Source organism: Anomaloglossus baeobatrachus, chromosome 2, assembly GCF_048569485.1.
Source record: "Anomaloglossus baeobatrachus isolate aAnoBae1 chromosome 2, aAnoBae1.hap1, whole genome shotgun sequence".
In the NCBI taxonomy this organism is placed as follows: Eukaryota; Metazoa; Chordata; class Amphibia; order Anura; family Aromobatidae; genus Anomaloglossus; species Anomaloglossus baeobatrachus.
This window is the reverse complement of record NC_134354.1, coordinates 306,315,279-306,339,904: the sequence shown is the minus strand read 5'-3', so window position 1 is coordinate 306,339,904 and position 24,626 is coordinate 306,315,279. Positions and strand designations below refer to the sequence as shown.

The following is a 24,626-nucleotide window of genomic DNA, read 5'->3' as shown; positions in this document are numbered from 1 at the left end:
CCCGAGCCGACTCAGTTTGTCATGCTGAGGACGTTGTGGATGGGAAGGGATGAGAATATTACTCCCCCTACCCTAAGGGTAGCTCAAACGGCCAGACTCCCCTTTCCCCTTGGGCTGGGAGGCCCGAGGCATCGAGGGACGAAAGGACCGTTGCCTGGAGGGTGTCGGATCCGGCAGGCCTGACTATCAGTCGCCTTGTCCAGAATGTCATCCAGGGCAGGCCCAACACTAAGTCCCCCTTAAATGGAAGGGAGCAAGCCTCAGTGTGGAAGTAGTCCCCACTCCAAGCCTTAAGCCTAGAGCTCGTCTGTCCGAGTTAGACAAGACTGAGGTCCTGGCAGCCAGGCGGACAGATTTCAGAGGTATCCGCCAAAACTAGTAGCCTTCCTAAGTAAGGGAAGGGATTCCAGTAACTCATCCCTAGGAGTACAGAATAAAGGAAAGAAAAAAAGAGAACGGGGCGCCAAATCTAAGTGTAGATGTATGTAAACACAGATTGTATGATCATACGAATTTTACACTCACCGTGCAGATTTCTTCTGTTTTCGCTAGTATGATCCGTGTAGTGGATCAACTCTTATTAATCCTCCAGTATGCAGCACGAATCCTCGGGAAAAGCAATGAGAGTCCTGAACAGGTGCTCCCACGTGGGTAATGGAGTAAAGACAAAATCCCTTTCGGCGCTTCCGGAGGATAAATGGATTATCAGTGCAAGTTTGCAACAACTTCAAGAACAAGGGTTTATTAAGGGTTCAATAAAAAACGGACAATTACGGACAACGCGTTTCAGCTAACAAAAGCCTTCATCAGGTGTAGTTTACATTGCTGGTATTAAGAAAATCTAATTTATAGACTGATCTGTCTATGTGTATGATGTAGGCGGGTATGAGGAACATGGGTGTGTACTTCCAATTAGATTAGCACTCAACCTCGAAGAGGTAAATGGTGGTTCTTGTGCTGAAATCCTTATATGGATCATGTGTAGGGGCAAGCAAATATTGCTGCTATGCATGAATGATACAATTTATGAATGAAAAGAATAAAAATTCTAATTGTTAATAAGGAAAATTTTGGTGTTTAAAATATGCGGTGATATAAAACACATAATAAATTATTCAGATTAAAAACACAATTTTTTTTTTTTTTTCCCTTTTTCTTTCCCTTTCCCTCCTTTCCTTTCCCTTCTTTCCTCTCTCCCTTTCCCCTTTTGCTCTCTCCCTTTCCTTCCTTTTTCCTTTAGAGAATAGTTTAAAATTAATGCACTTATATAAAAATCACTTCCAGATATATTGCATTTATAAATGAGACAAAGAGAGAGAAAAAAAAAAACAAAAAAAACAAAACAAAAAAGGTACATATATAAATAAGAGACAATGTCTAAATGTATATGTACCTTTTTTGTTTTGTTTTTTTTTTTGAAAAAAAAAAAAAAAAATTGTGTTTTTAATCTGAATAATTTATTGTGTTTTATATCACCGCATATTTTAAACACCAAAATTTTCCTTATTAACAATTAGAATTTTTATTCTTTTCATTCATAAATTGTATCATTCATGCATAGCAGCAATATTTGCTTGCCCCTACACATGATCCATATAAGGATTTCAGCCCAAGAACCACCATTTACCTCTTCGAGGTTTAGTGCTAATCTAATTGGAAGTACACACCCATGTTCCTCATACCCGCCTACATCATACACATAGACAGATCAGTCTATAAATTAGATTTTCTTAATATCAGCAATGTAAACTACACCTGATGAAGGCTTTTGTTAGCTGAAACGCGTTGTCCGTAATTGTCCGTTTTTTATTGAACCCTTAATAAACCCTTGTTCTTGAAGTTGTTGCAAACTTGCACTGATAATCCATTTATCCTCCGGAAGCGCCGAAAGGGATTTTGTCTTTACTTCATCCCTAGGAGTACCCCAGGAATATGAGCCTCAACTGGTTGAGCCTCCGAAGGAGGGACAGGGAGACATAAGCGGAGGCAAGACTAAGCCTCCCAGGACTTCTTCATGAGGCTCTCGACCTTCCTATATAACAGATCCCTAAGCTGGGAATCGGCCGCAAAGGGGAACGCTGTTTGCTTAGCGACCTTGGCCACCTGCACCTCCACCTTGGGAATCTCCCAATGCAACCCAGAACTCTCCAGGGGAATCTGTGTCAGGGGACACTCCGGAATTGCTTCTCAGGGATATCCCATTCCTGAGAGAAGATCCAGAACACTAGCATGGACAGGAAACCCCATTGCCTAGTGGTTTTCAGGCCCGCGAACATTTCACCCTGAACGGAGGGGAGGACCTACTCATCCTCCAACCCCATGGTGCTCCTAACTGCTCCATTAAGATCCCCTAATCGTCTGAGGGAAAAAAAGACCGGTCAGGCCTCCCGGAGGAAAAACCTTTTTATCGGGACCATCCGAGGCGGAATCAGGGCATCCTCATGATCAGATGACTGGAGTTCTCTTTTCTGTGGCAGAAGGGTCAGCAGCAGGGAGGGAGGCTAGTGAGGCCTGAATCTCCTGTATCATCATGGACCGCAGCTCGCTACAAGGGACGGTTGTTCAGCCCTAACAATCTATACACACGATGCCTGCCCTCTCCATTCAATGGAAACAGAGAGGCGTCATCAGAGACCAGGCAACTAGCCCATGGGACCATGACACAGCAAATATCCAGGAGCGTCCACTGGGATTCAAACTCCCAAGCTCACACACCCAAGGTCATCAGCTTACCACTAGACCATGGAAGGGACATACGTACACTGCTGGCAAAGTTTCTCTCAGTCTTGTCATCACACTTGTCAGACTTGACACATCCAGCAGGCTCATCCTCCTGGAAACCACAGACCAGAAGGAGCCAACAATATCAGCCTGAAAACAGGCATAAGGGACCGCCCCTCAGCCATTTACTGTGGCAGGGGGAACGCTGGGCTCTGCTGAAGCAGAGGAAGACATGGCAGTGCCCACAGAAGAATCCTTACCGTGGTTCTGATGCTTTCAGGGCAGCCTTCCTGTGGAAAAGGCCTGCCCCCCCCCAGCGACTGGTGACGTTCCCCGCTAGGTAGGGGAAAAAAAAATTACTACTGCAGTTCGCTGGCCACCACAGTATAGGAGAAAAACAAAAACCTCTCCATGCCCTATGGGGACAGGAAAGACACTGGCTATGGGAGGTGGGAGGGTCTTTTTAATCTCTCTTGTGCTTCCTGTCCCAATTAGGGCGTGGAGAGACAACCTCCTATGCTGTCATGGAAGGGACTGGAGAAAATAAGTTTTTCTTGTTGACTGAACTACCATATATAGCGCGTAACTTGTTTCCTTGTGTAAATTTATCATCTGCAAAATGCAGCTCCCGACTCAATTATAGGATATGTTCACATATGGAAACTTCATAGTAATGCTAAGATAACCTATAAATGGTCAGTGTTAGGCTTTACTCAAAATAAAGACATACCTACAGGAGTGAAGAGTAACTAGCCAAGGTATATAATAAAATGTCAAATCTTTATTGAAAAAAATGTTATAAAATCAGAAGAGGAAAGTCGCTCTGAAGACCTAACCAGAAGGATTGCCCAAAGTTGGAGTGGCACTAGTTTTGTAATAAACTGCCAACACAACTCAAGATAAATAACACTTCCTTAGGCTATGTGCGCATGTTGCGTACAGTCACTGCAGAAGTTTCTGCAGCGATTTGAAGAGCACACGTGCGCTTCAAATCGCAGCAGAAAATGTCCGTAGTGAAAAAAAAAGCCGATTCCATGCGCTCTGCCTGCAGCTCCTGCCATAGACAGAGCAGGAGCTGCCGGCAAAGCGCACGGAAGAAGTGACATGTCACTACTTAGAACGCGCGCTCTAAGACGCCACGTGTGCACGGCTCCTGCATAATCTTCATAGATTATGCAGGGGACGCAGGACGCATGCAGTTACGCTGCGCTACAAAGCACAGCGTAACTGCATGTAATTACGCAATGTGCGCACATAGCCTTAGAAATCCACAAGATGGCCACAATGGACCATAAAGTAGAAGAGAAATAGATAGAAGTTGAATGACAGAGAAAGAGTTAAAGATGCAGAATGTTAGAAGTATACCAGACAACGAGTGTCACATGAATGTTTGCAAACTTGAAACCTGACAAGTATGAAATGGCCAAAATAAACCATGAAATGGAAAGTGTTAGAAGTGCTTATTAACAGAAAATGAGGCAAAGGAGTATCACATAGCTCTTTGCAAAATTATAAAGCTGAAACAAAAATGAATGCCAAAAGACAAACATGGAGCCATATGCAAATGATGAATTATAGGGCAAATCCTTAGGCATAAAGGTCAGGAAGCACCCTGATATGCGTTTTTTATGTTCCTTTGTCCAGGGGTTAATTCTGTTTTATAAGTATTTTAAGTAAAACTGCCATTTTGAGTTTTTGCAAGGCTCTATTCACCTCTGTGGATGTGTATGTATTTAAGCACAAAATATACGAGCAGTTGTGGGTGCAGATTTCTAATCCCTGCTTGACTGACCGAGCATCTAGCAGCATACAAACATTAAGAGATCTTTAAAAAAAAAAGTGTTTCTAAAGATCCTTTGATATGCTAATGAGCGTAGGGACTAGTTGCAGGGGCATTAGTTCCCCTGTCTAGGCTGCTTTCACACTGTCTTTTTAACATGCGTCCTGAACGTTTTTTTAACGCAGAAACGGATCCAGTGCAAATACGTTTTCATTTCAATGCATTTGCAATGGACTCGCGTTAACATGCGTTCACCTGTGTTTGCGTGCGTTAGTGAGGATCCAGCGACTTGCAGTTTTTTAATATCTTTCAAAAACGCTACTTGTAGCGTTTTTGAGCTGCGTCCAACTTCTGCAAATTGCTGGATCCTGACTAAACAGCATGCAAACGCATGTGAACGCTGGCGTGCTGATAGACAGGATCCTGCTTGCTCTACTGAGCATGCCCAGAAGCCAGCCTCCGTGATTAGTCTATCTCTCTCCTCCCTCTGTCTCTCTCTCTCTGTCTCTCCCCCTCCCTCTCCCCCACCTGAGAGCTGCGGACACTCGTAACCAAGGTAAATATCGGGTAACCACTTATCTTAGTTACCCAATGTTTACGTTGGTAACGTGTGCAGGGAGCCGGCTCCTAGCAGCTGCAGACGCTTGTAACCAAAGTAAATATCTGGTATCCAAGCAAGTATACCCGATGTTTACCTTGGTTACGAGCCTCGCAGCTGTCAGATGCCGGCTCCCAGTCTGGCACGTTTAGTTCCCATCACTCCCGATCACATGACTCCAATGCCCGCCCCTAAACATCCAGTGACAGGATCCTGTAAAATAAGACATGCGTTTGATGCATTTTTTGCTGTAAAAGCAGGATCCGCTTTTGCAGCAAAAAAACGTTCAGGACGCATGTTAAAAAGACGTAGTGTGAAAGCAGCCTTAGCATGTTGGTACGCCCACAGGGGCGTGCTAACCTAATATTCATTGCCCAGAGTTTGACTGCTCGTCACAGCGCAGCATCGCTCCTGCTTTCGGCTCTCTGCAGTGAAGGAAAGAGTGTGCGACATGCTGAGCTGTGAGGAGTGGTGAAACTCCGCCCACAGCCCAGTCACTCAGGGAGACCGGGACCCACCTCTGTGATGTCGGGTCAACTGGAAATTCCATCTAAGTTCCTATTTATTTAGGGCCTTAATTTTAAGCTATTTTCTAATATACTTGTATATATAAAAAATAAATCCCTAGCTATGCTATCGAACTTCAATTGTATTTTTTTTTCCTATTTTCTCTTGACTCTTGATTGAGAATCCCAGTACATGCTGTGATACTTAAAGGGAACCTGTCAGCAGAAATTTCCCCTAAAACCTAAAAGATTCTCCCTCTGCAGCTCCTGGGCTGCATTCTAGAAAGGTCCCTGTTATTATTGTGCCCCCTTTCTGACCAAAATACAGAGTTTATAAAGTGGTACCTTTTTGGATTTGGATTCTGTAAATGTGACACGGGGGCGGGCTGCCTGGCGTCCGTTATGCTGCCTCCTGCCGCTTTAGGCCGTCCCCCATCACTCCTTTCCATAGCTGTGGACGCCGCCCAGTGCTCCACAGGTCCCCGCGCATGCCCAGTGCTCATCTCTCGTGGATGAGCACTGTGCCCAGTGTCACCGCTGGTGACGTGCGCGCAGGCTTTAGATTATGGGCGGTGCTGTGATGTTTATTACCAAGCAACCGCCCATAATCGCGGGACCGCGCTTTCCCCCTCGGCGTCCTTCGTTCTGCGCAAGTTCGGTGCTGCTGACCCCACGTCACCTCCTTCTATTTCCTGCCTCAGGGCAAGATGGGAAGGAGGTGACGTGGGGTCAGCAGCACCGCGCTTGCGCAGAACGAAGGACGCCGAGGGGGAAAGCGCGGTCCCGCGATTATGGGCGGTTGCTTGGTAATAAACATCACAGCACCGCCCATAATCTAAAGCCTGCGCGCACGTCACCAGCGGTGACACTGGGCACAGTGCTCATCCACGAGAGATGAGCACTGAGCATGCGCAGGGACCTGTGGAGCACTGGACCTAAAGCGGCAGGAGGCAGAATAACTGACGCCAGGCAGCCCGCCCCCGTGTCACCTTTACAGAATCCAAATCCAAAAAGGTACCACTTTATAAACTCTGTATTTTGGTCAGAAAGGGGGCACAATAATAACAGGGACCTTTCTAGAATGCAGCCCAGGAGCTGCAGAGGGGGAATCTTTTAGGTTTTAGGGGAAATTTCTGCTGACAGGTTCCCTTTTAAAGCCTCATCAAGAAACAGAAGGCAGTCTCTGTTGCAGGCCCTGCCTCCTCCTTGAAACAAAGCATCGTCAGTGACGCTCATTTCAGGGTCTATGCTCATCCCTACTGTGCTCCTGCTCAGACAATTTTTGCAAGCTGTGCAGTGTGCGATTTGCACAGACAGCGTCTGCTCTGTTGTCTGCTCAGATTAGGCTACTTTCACACATCCGGTTTGAGCACTGCGGCTCAATTCGGCTGTGAAAACTATGCAACGGATGCGGCGAAAACACCGCATCCGTTGCATAAGTTTTTACATGCGGCCCGTCCGGTTTTTTCCGGTTGCGGCATGCTACTGAGCATGCGCAGTGGAAAAAACCGCATGCGGCGACCGGATGCGTTTTTTTCCGCATCGCGCCGCATCCGGCCTCCATAGGTATGCATTGAAAAATGCGCCACAGCGGCCGGATGCGGTGCGATGCGGTGTTTTTTGCCGGAGCAAAAAACGTTGCAGGGAACGTTCGATCCGGCCGCTGCATCGGCTAAATCTGCCGCATGCGGCAAAAACCGGACCGAACGCAAGCCCCTGCGGCACAATACGGCACTAATGTAAGTCTATGCAAAAAAAAAACGCAACCGGCGTTACAAAAGCCGGTTGCGGTTTTTCTGCAGAACGCAGTATTGTGCCGCAGAGCAAAAATCCGGATGTGTGAAAGTAGCCTTAGAAAAAAATCTGCCGGCAACTGAGCAGCGTCTTTACCAGATATGCAGGAGACTACAGCTGCCTCCACTACTGACGTGACATCACTGGTCTCCTGCACCCCAGTTATTGACACCTCATTTGCAGGCAGATTATTACTGATCTGAGCCAACACCCACTGGATGCTGTTGCGCAGATTACACAGTGCACGGCTTATAGAAAGGGACAGAGCAGTCCCTGAAATGAGCGTCGCTGATGACTTTGTTTAAAGGAGGGGGCAAGGGCTGTGACAGTGGCCATAGCCTCTGCCCCCTGCTCTTGATAATGCATACACTTAGATTCTCAAACAAAGCGTCATCTGAGAGGAAATGGGAAAGAAAAATACAGTAGCAGTTGGTGCATTTGGGGAACAGTAGGGATTTTCAATACAGGTATATTGGAATATAGTTTAGCTTAGATTAATGCCTCAAGATGGATATTTATTGACTTTTGACCACCCATTTAATTCCTGGGCAGCACCTAAAGAATTGACACATTCCCTTTCAATATTTTACAATAGAGGTGTGCAGCTTTTAAAATTATATTACTTCTGAGGGATGGGGGAGGTCCAGTATATAGACCCCCTTCAGCCACGTCAACTGAATAGGTCTGTGTACCAAAAAAAACTTGCTGCAAAATTTTGATCTCCTGTAGCATTGTAGTGTAGTGTGACTGTTTTGAGGATATACTGGCATCTATATTTGGAAATTGCAATTTGTTTCATAATTTTCATCAAATGTTTTTTTTTTTTTATAATATAACTTCTTAAATTTACCACTGACATAGAATGCCATGTTATGAAAAAAGTCTCTGAATATATAGTCTCTGGTATATGATAAAAGTAGATGGTTATTACCACATAGTGACATATCATAGCATTGAGAAATGGAGCTGGCTTTATTTAAAAGGGTACTCTGGGCAGAGTAAAAAAAAAACCTCTACGGACCCTGTCCTCATAAACTGTAAAGATGAGCACAGTGCAGATTTCTATGCAGTTCTATATCCTCACAGTACCTCCCCTTCCCTCTGGGACGTTGCATCACGTAAGGGGTGTGGCCTGCTCCCTGTTAGTAACAGACAGTCCCATGGTATCTGCTTCTGTTCTGGCAAAGAACAGGGGCGTGATGAGATGTGACCATGCCCCCTATTCTCCGACTGTAGTGAAGCGGGTATTAGTAGGTTGGCTGTCGCTAACAGCAGGGACCTGCACCCTGATGTGTGATGTAATCTCCCAGAGGGGAGGGGGAGCATCTGTCAACTTCAGTTATGCACCTGTTCAGACTGCATTTTAGGGTGTGCCATCAGTCTTTTCGTCTAGATTATGGGGTGATATCTTCTGACTGTGCACCCTCCCCCCATTAGTTACAGGAGATTTTATTCTCTATTAGTAGGTTATTTTCCCACGCACTGGTTATTAAACACCGAGAAAGACTTCAGTTTAGTGTAGGTTCCCAGTACTCTTGAGAGTGCCCTGACGTGGCTATTGGGCAGATATAGAAATTGCCATTTTTGTATGCTAAATATCTCAATTTTTCTTAATTTCCTTAAAGGGAGCCAATCGCCAGGATTTTCTTATATAACCTAAACCAGTGCTATACTGGCACGATGAGGCTGATTCTATATATACCATTAGTGGTCAGCTCGGATGTATAGGTTTTAAAATCCAAGAAAGTAAAGTTTATAAAATCATCATCTTCTTTAGTGACAACTGAGTCAGAATTTCTGGGGAGGTATTCATACTTCTCCCCTCCCCCTGTTAGAACTAGCATAAGTATAATACCATTGATTCACTTTCACTTGCAGGACCAGTGTGAGGTCATACCCATGTGACCAGAAGGGGTGGGGCCTCAATCAACAAAGCTGATACCACAAAGCAACATTTTCCTGTTGGCTGGTCACGTGGGTATAACCGCACACAGGTCCTGCAAGTAGAAAAGTAAATCGACTTGTATAATTCTCATGCTAATTCTATCGATTTACTTTTCCACTTGCAGGACGTGTGAGGTTATACCCATGTGACCAGAAGGAGCGGGCCTCAGCCAATAGGAAAATGTTGCTTTGTGGTATCAGCTTTGTTGGTTGAGGCCCTGCCCCTTCTGGTCACAGGGGTATGATCTCAAGTCCTGCAAGTGAAAAAGTGAATCGATTGTATAATTCTCATGCTAATTCTAACAGGGGGAGGGGATAAGTATGATTACGCCCCCCTCCCAATATTATCTGGTCCTCAGCTGCTGTCGCTCAAGTATAAACTTTACTTTCTTGGATTTCAAAACCTAAACATCCGAGCTGACCACTAAAGGTATGTATAGAATCAGCCTGATAGTGCCAGTATAACACTGAGTTTAGGTTATATACAAAAATCCTGGTGATTGGTTCCCTTGAAGCAGTAATGCATATCTATACTCTTGCATTCATTGATTGCATGCTTTTAGCATTTGACTAAAGCTGTTCTTTTTATCGTAAGTCAGCTATAGTTGACATGTTTCTTGCTTTTGACTGGGAAGTGCAATTTTGATCTTGTACAACTCATTTTAACATGTTAAGTTGTGATTTTAAAGAATTGTGTGTTGACCCAGTGTTTACCTTTTTTACTCAGGAGCCTTCAAGTCAACCGACTAAACTGTCCTCCCAATCACAGGCAGTGATTGATTCAAAGGAAAGCAGGGTAAGGTCATTCAATACTTATGGTCTGAGAGTATTACATTGTGTTAAAGGGAATCTGTTAGCAGTTTTTTGCTATGTACTCTGAGCACCATAATTCCGGATTCCAGCACTTACCTGTTTTTCTGGTTTCAACACAATCAGCGTTTTATCAGCAGGAGATTATCATTACAGGTCAACTTGGCACGTGCAGTTGAGTCCAACCATGTCCCCAGAATTGATTACATAGCAAAAACCTGCTGAGAGATTCCCTTTAAATATGGCATTTCAAGAGTGGTTGCATTTGTGACAACACAGAAATATATATTTAGGCTGTGCTTGGTGCCTCCCTGTTAATGGCACTCCACTCTAGTTAAGTATCTCCTGCTCCCTTTGATGACCTGACTTTAAAAACAAAAGGGATTTTCATGTTCCTATTTTCAGGAGTGCACCACTCCCCTGCCTGCTAGGTTCTTTGTTGCTGTGGGTGATGTGATCCAGAGGTATAGCTGAGATGCTACCTCAGTCTCCTCTTCCATGCTTTTAGCAAAGGCAATCATTCTGCTTGCTTTAGAACAGCTCATGCAAGTTGTATAGCAAACGTCTCCTCTTTGCCTAGACTGAAAGACTAGAGATGACGAACTGGTCAACGTCCTGTGCACTGCAGAATCAAAAATCCATACTTTCTTTAGACAATGCATGTTTTATGACTGTGAAATTATAACGTGCTTGTAAAAAATGACGTATGATATATATATTGTCTCCCTGACTTTGAAGCGGGCTTGCAAGCCGAGCCTGCATTTTTCCTGTTAGGCTGAGGCCACACAGGGATTTGTGCGAGTCCTCGCATGACACTCAGCTCACGCTCGCAGTACAGCGTGCAGGGGGGCCGACACTGCGGAGGAGAGGGCGGAATTTATCTCCCCATATCCTCCGTTGCGGGTTGATGCGAGAATTGCACTGCTTCAATTCTAGGTATGAGATTGGCACCACCTGTTGGGATCTCCTGGGATCACCAAACACGCAAATAATTTGAAAAAGTGACAAAAGCTTTATTATAATTAGTGTAAACATGTCCTGGCTCAGAGCAACAAGAGCACACAAAAAGACACATTAAAAACACTTAAGCCCAACAAGGCATAAATCCCCAACACACCCTCCATTCAGATGTTTATATAATCAGCATAGAATAGCCGCATAAATAATGTGAAGTATATAAAGTGTCGGATCAAAGGAGATATGACAGGCCGGCATATGGTATCAAACATGTAATAATACATAGGAGCATGCGCAAGTGTTAATATATCTCAGTTACACACTGAGTTTGAAACTTATATACTGCCTATTCAAATGCAGGGGCTTAGTATAAATAAGGAAGTTATTACCAGTGTAAAAATCAATAGTTACACTTAAACCATATTGCTTAATGCATCCAAACAAAAATGAATACAGAGAATTTCACTGCTCTTGCGTTACACCGGTGTAACACGAGAGCAGTGCGATGTTTCTCTCCCCCATAGACTTGAATGGGTGCGGGTGAAACAAACTCGCATTGCACCTGCAGCATGCTGAGACTGTTTTCTCGGTCTGATTAGGGCTGAGAAAATAATCGCTCATGGGAGCTGCCCCATAGAGTAATATTGGTCCGAGTGGAATGCGTGTTTTTTTTTCACATTCCACTCTCATCGTTTTTCTCGCTGTGTGCTGACCCTTACACGATGGCTGTGATATTCAGCCATCATCTGTTTCTAACGGATGCGGCCTCAATCACCTGCTGTCGTTTGATATTGCTTTTTGCTATATACAGCAATACTGTGGCATTGCTGTATACAGTAGAAGCTATGAAATGCAGGTTCAAGTCCTCTAAGTAGACTAACAAATAGTGAGGATTAAAAAAAAAAGTTCAAATTACCCCCCTTTCCCCCCTTCTTTCCCCAATAAGTTATAAATAAAAAAAACTTTTAACCTCCTAACGACGGCCGTACGACTTAAAGCGGCGGCAAAACAGGGTACTTATTCTGTTCCGCCGCTTAAAGCGGCGGCCCGAAAAAACGCTGTAGCGCCCCACAGCGACCGAAAATCTCGGGGGTTTCAGCTACCGGGGGTAGCTGAGACCCCCCAGATTATGAATCGGGGTGTTTTTTCTGGACCCCGTTAATGCGATTGCCGGTATACACCGTATACCGGCGACAACATTAAAAAAAAAATAAATGGCCGGTAAAATTGATTTATTTCTCATCTGACGTGATCAAACATGTCAGATGAGAAATAAATATAAGCCCTTAGTGCCCCCAAGGCCCCCGGTACCGGAGAAATCTATCCAACCAACATCCCCCCCCCCCACCCCTCCGGAGCGTGGAAGATGGCGGCGCGCAGCGCACAGTAGCGCGCGGCCGCATTCATCCTGCTCTTTCTGCCGCATGTGACACGTCACATGTGACAGAAAGTTGTCCCCAGGTCCCGCTAGGTCACCCCCCCCCCCCCCCCCTCAGCCCCCGGTCTTACGTTACCTGGCTGGTGCATCGTCCCCGCGATCACGCCGCCTCCTTCTTGAAAGCTGGCGGCGCATGCGCAGACAGCGGCTGTCAGCTGGATCCCTGTAAGCAGGGTCGCTGACGTCGCTGCTGCACTGTGGACCGGGGAGAGTGAGTGCAGTAATCTGCAGCCACACTCCTCACATGGAGAGACTGCTGTTCCAGAAAATGGGGGGTACGTTCTGTGAGCGTGCCCCTCATATTCTGGAATGAGGTTTCTGCAGGTCACTCTGCTCTAGGTTGGACCGGGGCAGTGAGTGTGCAGTATTCTCAGATTACTGCACCCACACTGCTCATGGAGAGCTTGCTCTTCCAGAAAATGGGGGGATACGTTTCCTGAACGTGCCCCCCATATTCTAGAAGGTCCAGAGTCGCCGAGGGACCTCCAAAATGGATTACAGCGACCGAAATTTATTTATTTTCAATAAATTGGTGAAAGAGGAATGTTTCAGAGTTTTTTTTTTTCAAATTTTTTTTTTTGTCTTTATTTTTTTCTATTACTGACTGGGTTAGTGATGTCGGGTATCTGTTTAAATGCCGTGACATCACTAACCCCAGGGCTTGATGCCAGGTGACATTACAGCTGGTATCAACCCCGTGTATTACCCCGTTTGCCACCGCACCAGGGCGTGGGATGAGCTGGAGCGAAGCGCCAGGATTGGCGCATCTAATGGGTGCGCCACTTCTGGGGCGGCTGCGGCCTGCTATTTTTAGCTGGGAAGAGTCCAATAACCATGGCTCTTCCCACCCTGAGAATACCAGACCCCAGCTGTCCGCTTCACCTTGGCTGGTGATCTAATTTGGGGGGGACCCCACGTTTTTTTTTTAAAAAAAAAAAAGCCTGGGGAGCCCTCCAAATTGATCACCAGCCAAGGTGAAGCTGTCAGCTGTGGTTTGCAGGCTACAGCTGTCTGCTTTACCCTAGCTGGCTATCAAAAATAGGGGGGACCCCACGTCGTTTATTTTAATTTTTTGGGGGGCTAAATGCAAGGCTAGGCACCCTTTAGTGCCACATGAAAGGCACTAAAGGGCGCCAGCTAAGAATATGCAGGGGGTGGGACGTTATATATGTTTGACATCTATCCATTCATCCATTGTAGCATTTTAGGCTGTGTGCCCACGATCAGGGTTTGCAGCGTTTTGGGCGCAGTGTTTTCCCTGCGTCCATAACGCTGCATTGTGCAGTAGAAGCACAGTGGAAGGATTTTTAGAAATCTCATGCCCAATGTGCTTCTCTTCTCCGCAGCATACACTGACCTGTGGTGCAGCATACACTGACCTGTGGTGCAGCTTACTGAGCCTCAGCATGTCAATTTATGCTGCGGAGACAAGAGTGTTCTCTGCAGGTAGCATAGAGCTCCACAGCGGCCTGAACCCAAATCGTGGGCATGGGCAGCTGCGTTCTCCCGTGGACAACACTCGCATCTCTGCAGGAAGGCTGACACTGTGTACTAGACGCCGTGTCGCTGGATCATGGCCACATAGCCTAAAAGTGAGACCTTTGTTGCTACAGCAACATTTTTGTGAAGTACCTGTGGATTCAAAATGCTTACTATACTCCTGAATAAAATCCAGTTTCCAAAATGGGGTCACTTGTGGGGGGTTTCTGCTGTGACATGGTGCCCGCAATTTATTTCAACTTTTCCAGAATTCAAATGGTGCTCCTTCCATTCCAAGCCAGGGCTGTGGAGTCGGTAAGCCAAACCTTCGACTCCGACTCCGACTCCTCAAATTCTCTTGCACCGACTCCGGCTCCGACTCCGACTCCGGCTCCGGCTCCGACTCCGACTCCGGCTCCGACTCCGACTCCTACATATATTGCTTATAGTTAGGTGAAAAATTTATTGTAGTACATGAATATGTGTATGTGAACATCAGACATTTAATAATTTTTATGATACAATAATCAAGATATTTGGATAGAACATAAAATATATTTATTGGAATACAACTTTAGAACACAAAAAACTGTAATAAATTGTAAATATGTAATACACTATGTAATATACAGTAGATTGCATATATATCTTGTGTGTGTGTGTATACACTGATATATATATATATATATATATTACATATTTACAATTTATTAGTTTTTTGTGTTCTAAAGTTGTATTCCAATAAATATTTTATGTTCTATCCAAATATCTTGATTATTGTATCATAAAAACAATTAAATGTCTGATGTTCACATTGTACTACAATAAATTTTTCACTTAAATATAAGCATTATACTAAATGTTATTATTTAGTAAAATATTCAGCACATTCTGCATTGCACTACTGTCCCCAATTTATTATATATTTTAGGAGTCGGAGTCGGTGCATTTTATACCGACTCCGACTCCGACTCCACCAAAATGAACTCCGACTCCGACTCCACGACTCCGACTCCGACTCCACAGCCCTGTTCCAAGCCCTCCCATTTATCCAAACAGAGGTTTTTGGCCACATGTGGGGTATCCCTGTGCTCATAAGACATTGGATAACAACCTGTGGGGTCCACGGTTTGTTGTTGTCTCTTGAAAAAGTAAGAAATTTGATGCTGAAGCAACATTTTTGTGAAAAAAATGAAAATTTTCAATATGGCAACCTAAGCTTATCAAATTCTGTGAAGTACTCTTGGATTCAAACTGCTCGCTATACACCTAGATAAAAGCCTTGAGGTGTCTTGTTTCCAGAATGGGGTCATTTGTGGGGGACCTCCACTGTTTAGGCACCTCAGGGGCTCTCCAAATGCAACATGGCGTCCGCTATTGATTCCAGCCAATTTTGCAGTCAAATGGCACTCCTTCCCTTCCGAGCCCTGCCATGCGCCCAAACAGTTGATTTCCACCACATATTAGGTATCAGCATACTTAGGAGAAATTGCACAATAAATGTTATGCTGAATTTTTTTCCTTTTACTCTTGTAAAAAAAAAGCTACCTGGTTGAAATAACAATTTTGTGGTAAAACTTTTTTTTTTTTTTTTTTTTTTCATGGCTCAACGTTATAAAATTCTGTGAAGCACCTGGGGGTTCAGGGTACTCACCAAAGCTCTAGATAAATTCCTTGAGGGGCCTAGTTTCCAAAATGGGGTCACTTGTGTGGGGTTTCTGCTGTTTAGGTACCTTAGGGGACCTCCAAATGCGACATGGTGCCCGCAATCTTTTTCAGCCAAATTTCCTTTCCAAAATTCAAATATTGTTCCTTCCGTTCCAAGCCCTCCCATTTGTCCAAACAAAGGTTTCAGACCACATGTGAGGTATCACCGCGCTCATAAAGTGGGTAACAAACCTTGAGGTCAAATTTTTGGAATTGCCTGTTGAAAAAGTGAAAAAATTGATGCTTAAGCAACATTTTTGAGAAAATTATTAAAATTTTCAATATGACAACGTAACGTTAACAAAATCTGTTAAGTACCTGTGGATCCAAAATGCTCACTATACCCCTAGATAGAAGCCTTGAGGGGTCTAGTTTCCAAAATGGCGTCACTTGTGAGGGGTTTCTGCTGTTTAGGTACCTTAGCGGACCTGTAAATGCAACATGGTGCCCACAATCTATTTCAGCCAAATTTGCTTTCCAAAATTCAAATATTGCTCCTTCTGTTCCGAGCCCTCCCATTTGTCCAAACAGAGGTTTCTGACCACATGTGGGGTATCGGCGCGCTCATAAGAAAGTGGGTAACAAGTTTTGGGGTCCATTTTGTGTTATTTCTTCTAAAAGTGAATAAATTTGGGTTAGAGAAACATTTCTAGGTAAAATTTAATTTTTGCTTTTTTTCATTCCACATTGCTTTTGTTCATGTGAAGCACCTGAAGGGTTAATAAACTTCTTGAATGTGGTTTTGAGTACTTTGGGGGGTGCAGTTTTTAGAATTGTCACTTTTGGGTATTTTCTGTCACCTAGGCTCCTCAAAGTCACTTCAAATGTAATGTGGTCCCTAAAAAAATGGTTTTTGTAAATTTTGATGTAAAAATGAGAAATCGCTGATAAACTTTGAACTCTTCTAACTTCCTAACAAAAAAAAAATTTGTTTCCAAAATTGTGCTGATGTAAAGTAGACAAGTGGGAAATGTAATTTATTAACTATTTTGTGTCACAGAAATCTCTGGTTTAACGGTATAAAAATTCAAAAGTTGAAAATTGCTACATTGTCAAAATTTTTGCCAAAATTCAATTTTTTGCATAAATAAACGCAAAAAATATTGTCCTAAATTTGGTACTAACATGAAGTCCAATATGTGACGAAAAAAACAATCTCAGAATCACCGGGCTCCGTTGAAGCGTTCCAGAGTTATAACTTCATGAAGTGACACTGGTCAGAAGTGCAAAATTTGGTCTGGTCATTAAGGTGAAAATTAGCTCCGTCACTAAGGGGTTAATAGTGCTGCGTTCGTAAAAGTCTGATCTATCAAAATATAAAATTAATCCAGTTGGTACACGACGTAACGAGAAATAGAAAGAAAATGGCAGCATTGACTTTTTTTTTTTTTTTTTTTTTTTTAACCCACTGCAACACAAAAAAAGGAAAACCTCTTATCTACTCCAAAATGATATCCATAAAAACATAGGCTCGGGGCACAAAAAACAAGCACTCGTGCAGCTTTATACTCCGAAAAATGAAAACATTTCGGCTCACTGAAATGGCGACAAGCAAACCTTTTATTTTTTTATTTTATTTCCACCACTTAAATAAAAAGCCTATGCATGTTTGCATCCTATATCCAGGTCATTTTTACTGTAAAATGAATGCCGTAAATGACAAAACAATTGTGGAATTGCCCTTTTTACAGCACCCATGACAGCACCACGAGAGAGGAGATCCGCCCTTCAAGGACAGGAAACCTCCAGGATGAAAAGGGGCGGTACCTCTCCCCGCATCAGTTGGTTTCCTGTCCTTGAACAGGGAGCCTCCAGGGATTCTTGTCTTCCAGGGGGTGAGCCCTGATGGACCAAACACTGTTGCGGTAATCTTAGAGTTTTTCCGGAAGGGGTTGACCCTGGGTCTGTCATTCCATTCACTGAGAGTTCTAATGGGCCCTTGCAACCTGGTACCATTGTGTCCTGTCTGGAGTCCGCTGGACTCCCGGTTCGTTCGGATATGGTCTAGCCCTCTGCGCAATGTATCTTGCCCCATGGGGACTTATTCTCATCCTATCTGCCTAACCAAGCCCCATTGATCCCTTGGAGTCCATGTCATTTAACTACTGTCTCTGAAGCCGACTTCCTGACACCTTCACATCAGCTTGTAGGGTTAGTGACTTCCAGGTCCTATCTTAGCTCCACCATTACTCAGCTTTCAAGGATAAGGTGTCCTGAAACCTGCCCCTCCTTGCCTCCTAATAGTACGTCATCATTTTCTTAATTCAAAAGGGAATTGTTCTTCCATTCTTTGGGATAGTCTGCAAGATCAGGAAGAGGGGGGGGCATTGCCTGGACATTAGCTGTTCCTTATGGAATATCTGTATGCAGCAGAGGCAGGTCCGGTTTGTTTTCTTTCAGGGTAAATGCTGGACGCTAAAGGCTTCTAAATCCACTTGGTGGGTGGATCAGCAAAGCCACTTCTTCGTCTGCTCGGCTTGTGGTAGGTATGTGCCTGCAGGTCTGAAAGTTCACTGCACAAGGGCAATGACCTCTCCTGAGCTGCAAGATCGTATGTCACCATTGAGCAGCTTGTCAGGGGCCACATGGTCTTCCCCTTTCACTCGCTATAGGCACTGTAGATTGGCCTTATCCTTCCTGACTTGCTGCTGTCATGGGTGCTGGAAAAATACGTAATTACTTACCGGTAATGTGTTTTTTCTGAACCCATGACAGCACCCTTACATTCCCTCCCTACATGTGGATAAATTGGATGGCTTTTAGCTGCACGTGGTTCATGTTGGTGCTGGTTATGTTATGATGTTTCCTCCGGAGGTCCTTTCATGCTCTGTAAACCAACTGATGCGGGGAGAGGTACCGCCCCTTTTTATCCTGGAGGTTTCCTGTCCTTGAAGGGCGGATCCCCTCTCTCGTGGTGCTGTCATGGGTTCAGAAAAAACACATTACCGCTAAGTAATTACGTATTTTTCTGCTATTTCTCCGTACCTGGATTTTATTTCTCATTTTCCAGTACATCAAATGATAAAATGTATGGTGTCATTGAGAAGTACAACTCGTCCTGCAAAAATAAACAAAAACCTTCTGTTATGTAGTGAAAACTAAAAAGGTTATTGCTCTTGGAATAAGGACAAGGAAAAAAAAATGCAAATCGCCTGGTCCTTATGAGATATGAGTAAAATATTATTTCACTATGGTTGTTCTCCTTGTCCTGCAGCTAAACAAACTGCCGGTATCTGGCATGGGGTGGGCAAACACCTTTAGGCTATGTGCGCACTTTGCGTTGAGTTACTTGCAGTTGTAAACACGTCCTCTGGCAGAAATTGTCTGTCACATTTGGTTTTGACCACAAAAACGCTATAAATACACTTGCGTTTTTACCGCGTTTTAGCCGCGTTTTTACCACGATTTACCTGCTTTTTCATTGCTTAGTCAGATGTTTTGAATACAAATACACAACTAAATAAAGTTTAAACATTCAAACACTTTGAGAAAAATGGAAAAAATAACAAATCATGAGTAAAATCATACACAAAAAAGCTAATTTTATTAAACTTATAACTGTTTTAAAATGTATGCATAAAATAGCATTAAATTATGGATTTTCATTAATTATCTGACTGTGTGAAAAGGGACATATCATGCCCTTATTATAAAGCCAAAAACGCGTGCGTTTATTTTGTCTAAAAAGCATGCTTTCTGCATCAAAAAAAGCATGTTAAATGCTGGGACTTTAATTTAGGTTGCGTTTTGAAAGTTCTCTGACTCTATTAGCCAAACGCTGCCAAAATGACAAAAACAATTGACGTGTTGCTTCTTTAACCCCTTAGTGACGGAGCTAATTTTCACCTTAATGACCAGACCAAATTTTGCAATTCTGACCAGTGTCACTTCATGAGGTTATAACTCTGGAACGCTTCAACGGATCCTGGTGATTCTGAGATTGTTTTTTCGTCACATATTGGACTTCATGTTAGTACCAAATTTAGGACAATATTTTTTGCGTTTATTTCTTCAGCGCTCTATTGGGAGACCCAGACGATTGGGGTATAGCTACTGCCCTCTGGAGGCCACACAAAGCACTACATTAAAAGTGCAAGGCCCCTCCCCCTCTGGCTATACCCCCCCCCGTGGTATCACGGGTTCTCCAGTTTTAGCTTTGTGTGCGAAGGAGGTCAGACATTCCATGCATAGCTCCACAGATTTTAGTCAGCAGTAGCTGCTGACTATTTCGGATGGAAGAAAAGAGGACACATATAGTGTCCCCAGCATGCTCCCTTCTCACCCCTGGATGGTGTTGTAAGGTTGAGGTACCTATTGCTGGTACAGGGCTGGAGCCTGACATGCTGTTTTCCTTCCACATCCCCTGGTAGGGCTCTGTGGAAGTGGGATCCTGCCGGCCTCTCAGCTCTGACGCCGGGCTCCATCCACAGACCCATTAGAACCTGATGGAGACGGAGCAGGAGTACGATCAGGGACAGGCCCTGCATCATACAGGTACTCTGTGTCCCCGGCAGGCACAGACACACTCCGGGCTGGCTGGGTGTTGTAGTGCGCCGGGGACCGCAACGTTGGAGTTAGTGTCCCTACAGATTACTGGGGGATTTTTTGTGTATGGGAACGCAGCGCCGACCCCCTCTGGACCGGGCGGCGCTGCTGTGACTTGTGGTGCGCCGGGGATCCGCCGTCCGCGCTTTTACGGCGGCGGCGGTTATAAATTGAGTCCCCGGCTTTTTGGGCCTAGGACGCCGGCAGCTCCGATTCGTTCCCGCCCCCACCCTGTCATTCAGGGTAGGGGAGAGACGCTGTTCGCTAGCAGCGACGAGGGCTGGAGCCTGATTTACATGCTCCAGCCCTCACACTAGGCACAGAGGGAAGCAGGCTTCCCGCTCTTAGCCAGGAACGCCCAGGGCCCGCCCCCCTTCTCTCTCAGGACGCCGGCAGCCATTACATGCAGTCTGGCTGGAGGAAGGACGCAAGGCTCTGGGAGACCTGGACTAGGGGCTATCTGGCGACCACACACCCGCTTTTTAAGCGGGCGGTAAGCGATTTTTCTGTGCTGGTCCCTCTAGTGCCTCACGGTGTATCGGTGTACTGTGTAGGATATAGAGATATTGTATTTCTTGCAGTGAGGTCGCTTCTGGCTGCATCTCCCAGATCCCTCTGTGGAAGCAACAACATGCCATCCTCAAAACGCAAGGCTGCCAAGGCTAGGGCTGTGTATACTGCGTGTGCTGCATGTGGGGCTAATCTACCAGCAGGCTCCGATGACCCCCATTGTGTGCAATGCTCCGACCCGGTGCTGCTTCGCCAGCCGGAGTCAGGAGAGGTAGTGACCCAGGCTGAGACGCTTGTAAGTTCTGCCCCGGTGACAGGGACAGACTTTGCAGTTTTTGCTGATAATATGTCTGTGTCTATGGCAAAAATCCTTGAAACCTTGCAATCTATGCATGGGGCTCAGTCTTTGGGCACGGCGAGGCCTCTGTCCTCAGGTCCCCCTCACTTGGAATTAATCCAGCCCACAGGGGGGTCCCCGGCTTCACAGGCCGAGGATTATGACTCAGATGATAGCCCCAGCCACCCTAAGCGAGCTCGCTGGGAAAGACCCTCGACGTCATCACACTGCTCAGGGTCTCAGCGCAATCAGTCTCCCTGTGATGTGTCTGATGAGAGTGATCAGGAATCCATTCCTGGAACCCCTCTCAACCTGGATACCCCTGATGGGGATGCCATGGTAAACGACCTTATCTCAGCCATCAATAGGCTGTTGGATATTTCTCCCCCAGCCCCTTCAGCAGAAGAGGCGGCTGCGGAGCAGGAGAAGTTTCGTTTCCTTTATCCCAAGCGTAAATTGAGTGCTTTGTTGGATCACGCTGACTTCAGAGAATCAATCCAGAAGCACGACGCTCACCCAGAAAGGCGTTTTCTCTAAACGATCTAAAGATACGCGTTTCCCTTTCCCCCTGAGGTGGTCAAGCGCTGGACCCAGTGTCCAAAGGTAGACCCCCCGATTTCCAAACTCGCAGCTAGGTCCATAGTTGCAGTGGAGGATGGCGCTTCACTTAAAGATGCCAATGACAGACAGATGGACCTTTGGTTAAAATCTGTCTATGAAGCTATCGGCGCGTCGTTTGCTCCGGCATTCGCAGCCGTATGGGCACTCCAGGCTATTTCAGCTGGCTTAGCAAAAGTGGATGCTATCATACATCCAGCAGTGCCGCAAGTGGCGCACCTTACCACGCAGATGTCGGCGTTTGCGTCTTACGCTATCAATGCGGTCCTAGAATCTACCAGTCGCACCTCAATGGCGTCCGCCAATTCGGTAGTTTTGCGCAGAGCCTTGTGGTTAAAGGACTGGAAAGCAGATGCTGGTTCCAAAAAATGTTTAACCAGTTTGCCTTTATCTAGAGATAGACTGTTTGGCGAGCCATTGGCTGATATCATTAAGCAGTCCAAGGGTAAAGACTCCTCTTTACCACAACCCAGAACAACCAAACCTCAGCAGAAAAAGTGGCAGCAGAGGTTTCAGTCCTTTCGAGGTTCGGGCAAGACACCGTTTACCTCGTCCAAAGGGACTCAGAGGACGCAAAGAAACTCAGATTCGTGGCGGGCTCACACGCGCCCCAAGAAAGCAAATGGAGGTACCACTTCCAAAGCGGCTACCTCATGACTTCCAGCCCCCTCCCTCCGCATCGCCGGTCGGGGGCAGGCTCTCCCGCTTTTCCGGCATTTGGATGTCACAGGTCAAAGACCGGTGGGTGACGGACATTTTGTCTCGCGGGTACAGAATCGAGTTCAATTCTCGTCCTCCAGCTCGGTTCTTCAGAACCTCCCCACATCCAGACCGAGCAGATGCTCTGCTGCAGGCGGTGGACTCCCTAAGAGCGGAAGGAGTGGTGATCCCAGTCCCTCCTCAGGAACAAGGGCAAGGGTTTTACTCCAATCTCTTTGTGGTTCCAAAAAAGGACGGCTCGTTCCGTCCTGTTCTGGACCTAAAACGGCTCAACAAACATGTGCACGCCAGGAAGTTCCGGATGGAAACCCTGCGTTCTGTCATTGCCTCAATGTCCAGAGGAGACTTCCTTGCCTCAATAGACATCAAAGATGCTTATCTCCACGTGCCAATTGCTACAGAACATCAACGTTTTCTACGTTTTGTGATAGGAGACGACCATTTTCAGCTCGTAGCTCTGCCATTTGGTCTGGCGACAGCCCCACGGGTCTTCACCAAGGTCATGGCGGCGGTGGTAGCAGTCTTGCACTCTCAGGGACACTCGGTGATCCCTTACCTAGACGATTTATTGGTCAAAGCTCCCTCTCAAGAGGCATGTCAGCGCAGCCTGAATGCTACGCTGGAGACCCTACAGTCTTTCGGATGGATCATCAACTTTCCAAAGTCGATCCTATCACCGACTCAATCACTAACGTATCTTGGCATGGAGTTTCATACTCTAGCAGCGATAGTGAAGCTTCCGCTGAACAAGCAGCGGTCACTACAGACAGGGGTGCAATCTCTTCTGCAGGGCCAGTTGCATCCCTTGCGGCGCCTCATGCATTTCCTAGGGAAGATGGTGGCAGTCATGGAAGCAGTTCCCTTTGCGCAGTTTCATCTGCGCCCACTTCAATGGGACATTCTCCGCCAATGGGACGGGAAGTCAACGTCCCTGGACAGGAAAGTCTCGCTTTCCCAGACGGCCAAGGACTCCCTACAATGGTGGCTCCTTCCCACCTCATTGTCTCAGGGAAGATCCTTCCTGCCCCCATCCTGGGCAGTAGTCACGACAGATGCGAGTCTGTCAGGGTGGGGAGCAGTATTTCTCCACCACAGGGCTCAGGGGACGTGGACTCCGCAGGAGTCCACCCTTCAGATCAATGTTCTGGAGATCAGAGCAGTGTATCTTGCTCTACTGGCCTTCCAACAGTGGCTGGAAGGAAAGCAGATCCGAATCCAATCGGACAACTCCACAGCGGTGGCATACATCAACCACCAAGGAGGGACGCGCAGTCGGCAAGCCTTCCAAGAAGTCCGGCGCATTCTAATGTGGGTGGAGGACAGAGCATCCACCATATCCGCGGTTCACATCCCAGGCGTAGAAAACTGGGAAGCAGACTTCCTCAGTCGCCAGGGCATGGACGCAGGGGAATGGTCCCTTCACCCGGACGTGTTTCAGGAAATCTGTCGCCGCTGGGGAGTGCCGGACGTCGACCTAATGGCATCCCGGCACAACAACAAGGTCCCGGCATTCATGGCGAGGTCGCGCGATCAAAGAGCTCTGGCGGCAGACGCCTTGGTTCAAGATTGGTCGCAGTTTCAGCTCCCATACGTGTTTCCGCCTCTGGCGCTCTTGCCCAGAGTGCTACGCAAGATCAGATCCGAGTGCAGCCGCATCATACTCGTCGCTCCAGACTGGCCGAGGAGGTCGTGGTATCCGGATCTGTGGCATCTCACGATCGGTCGACCGTGGTCACTGCCAGACCGACCAGACTTACTGTCCCAAGGGCCGTTTTTCCATCAGAATTCTGCGGCCCTGAACCTGACTGTGTGGCCATTGAGTCCTGGATCCTAGCATCTGCAGGATTATCTCAAGGAGTCGTTGCCACAATGAGACAAGCTAGAAAGTCGAATTCGGCTAAGATCTACCACAGAACGTGGAAGATTTTCTTATCCTGGTGCTCTGCTCAGGGAGTGTCTCCCTGGCCATTTGCATTGCCCAAGTTTCTTTCCTTCCTGCAATCGGGGTTAGAAAAGGGCTTGTCGCTCAGCTCCCTTAAAGGGCAAGTTTCGGCACTATCCGTGTTTTTTCAGAAGCGTCTAGCACGTCTTTCTAAGGTGCGCACGTTCCTGCAGGGGGTCTGTCATATTGTGCCCCCGTACAAGCGGCCGTTACATCCATG

The 24,626-nt window shown here is 46.1% G+C and overlaps 1 protein-coding gene across 5 annotated transcripts in view; it reads left to right on the top strand.

Moving 5' to 3' along the window:
* The window catches only part of LOC142291396 (high mobility group protein HMG-I/HMG-Y-like), a 94,708-nt gene that overhangs the window by 41,307 nt on the left and 28,775 nt on the right, over positions 1 to 24,626 (top strand). For all 5 annotated transcript variants that reach the window (XM_075335872.1, XM_075335873.1, XM_075335870.1 and 2 more), the window contains one exon: positions 10,071 to 10,139. In XM_075335872.1, the coding sequence (XP_075191987.1) occupies positions 10,071 to 10,139 (69 nt within the window). The remainder of the gene's footprint in view (positions 1 to 10,070; positions 10,140 to 24,626) is intronic.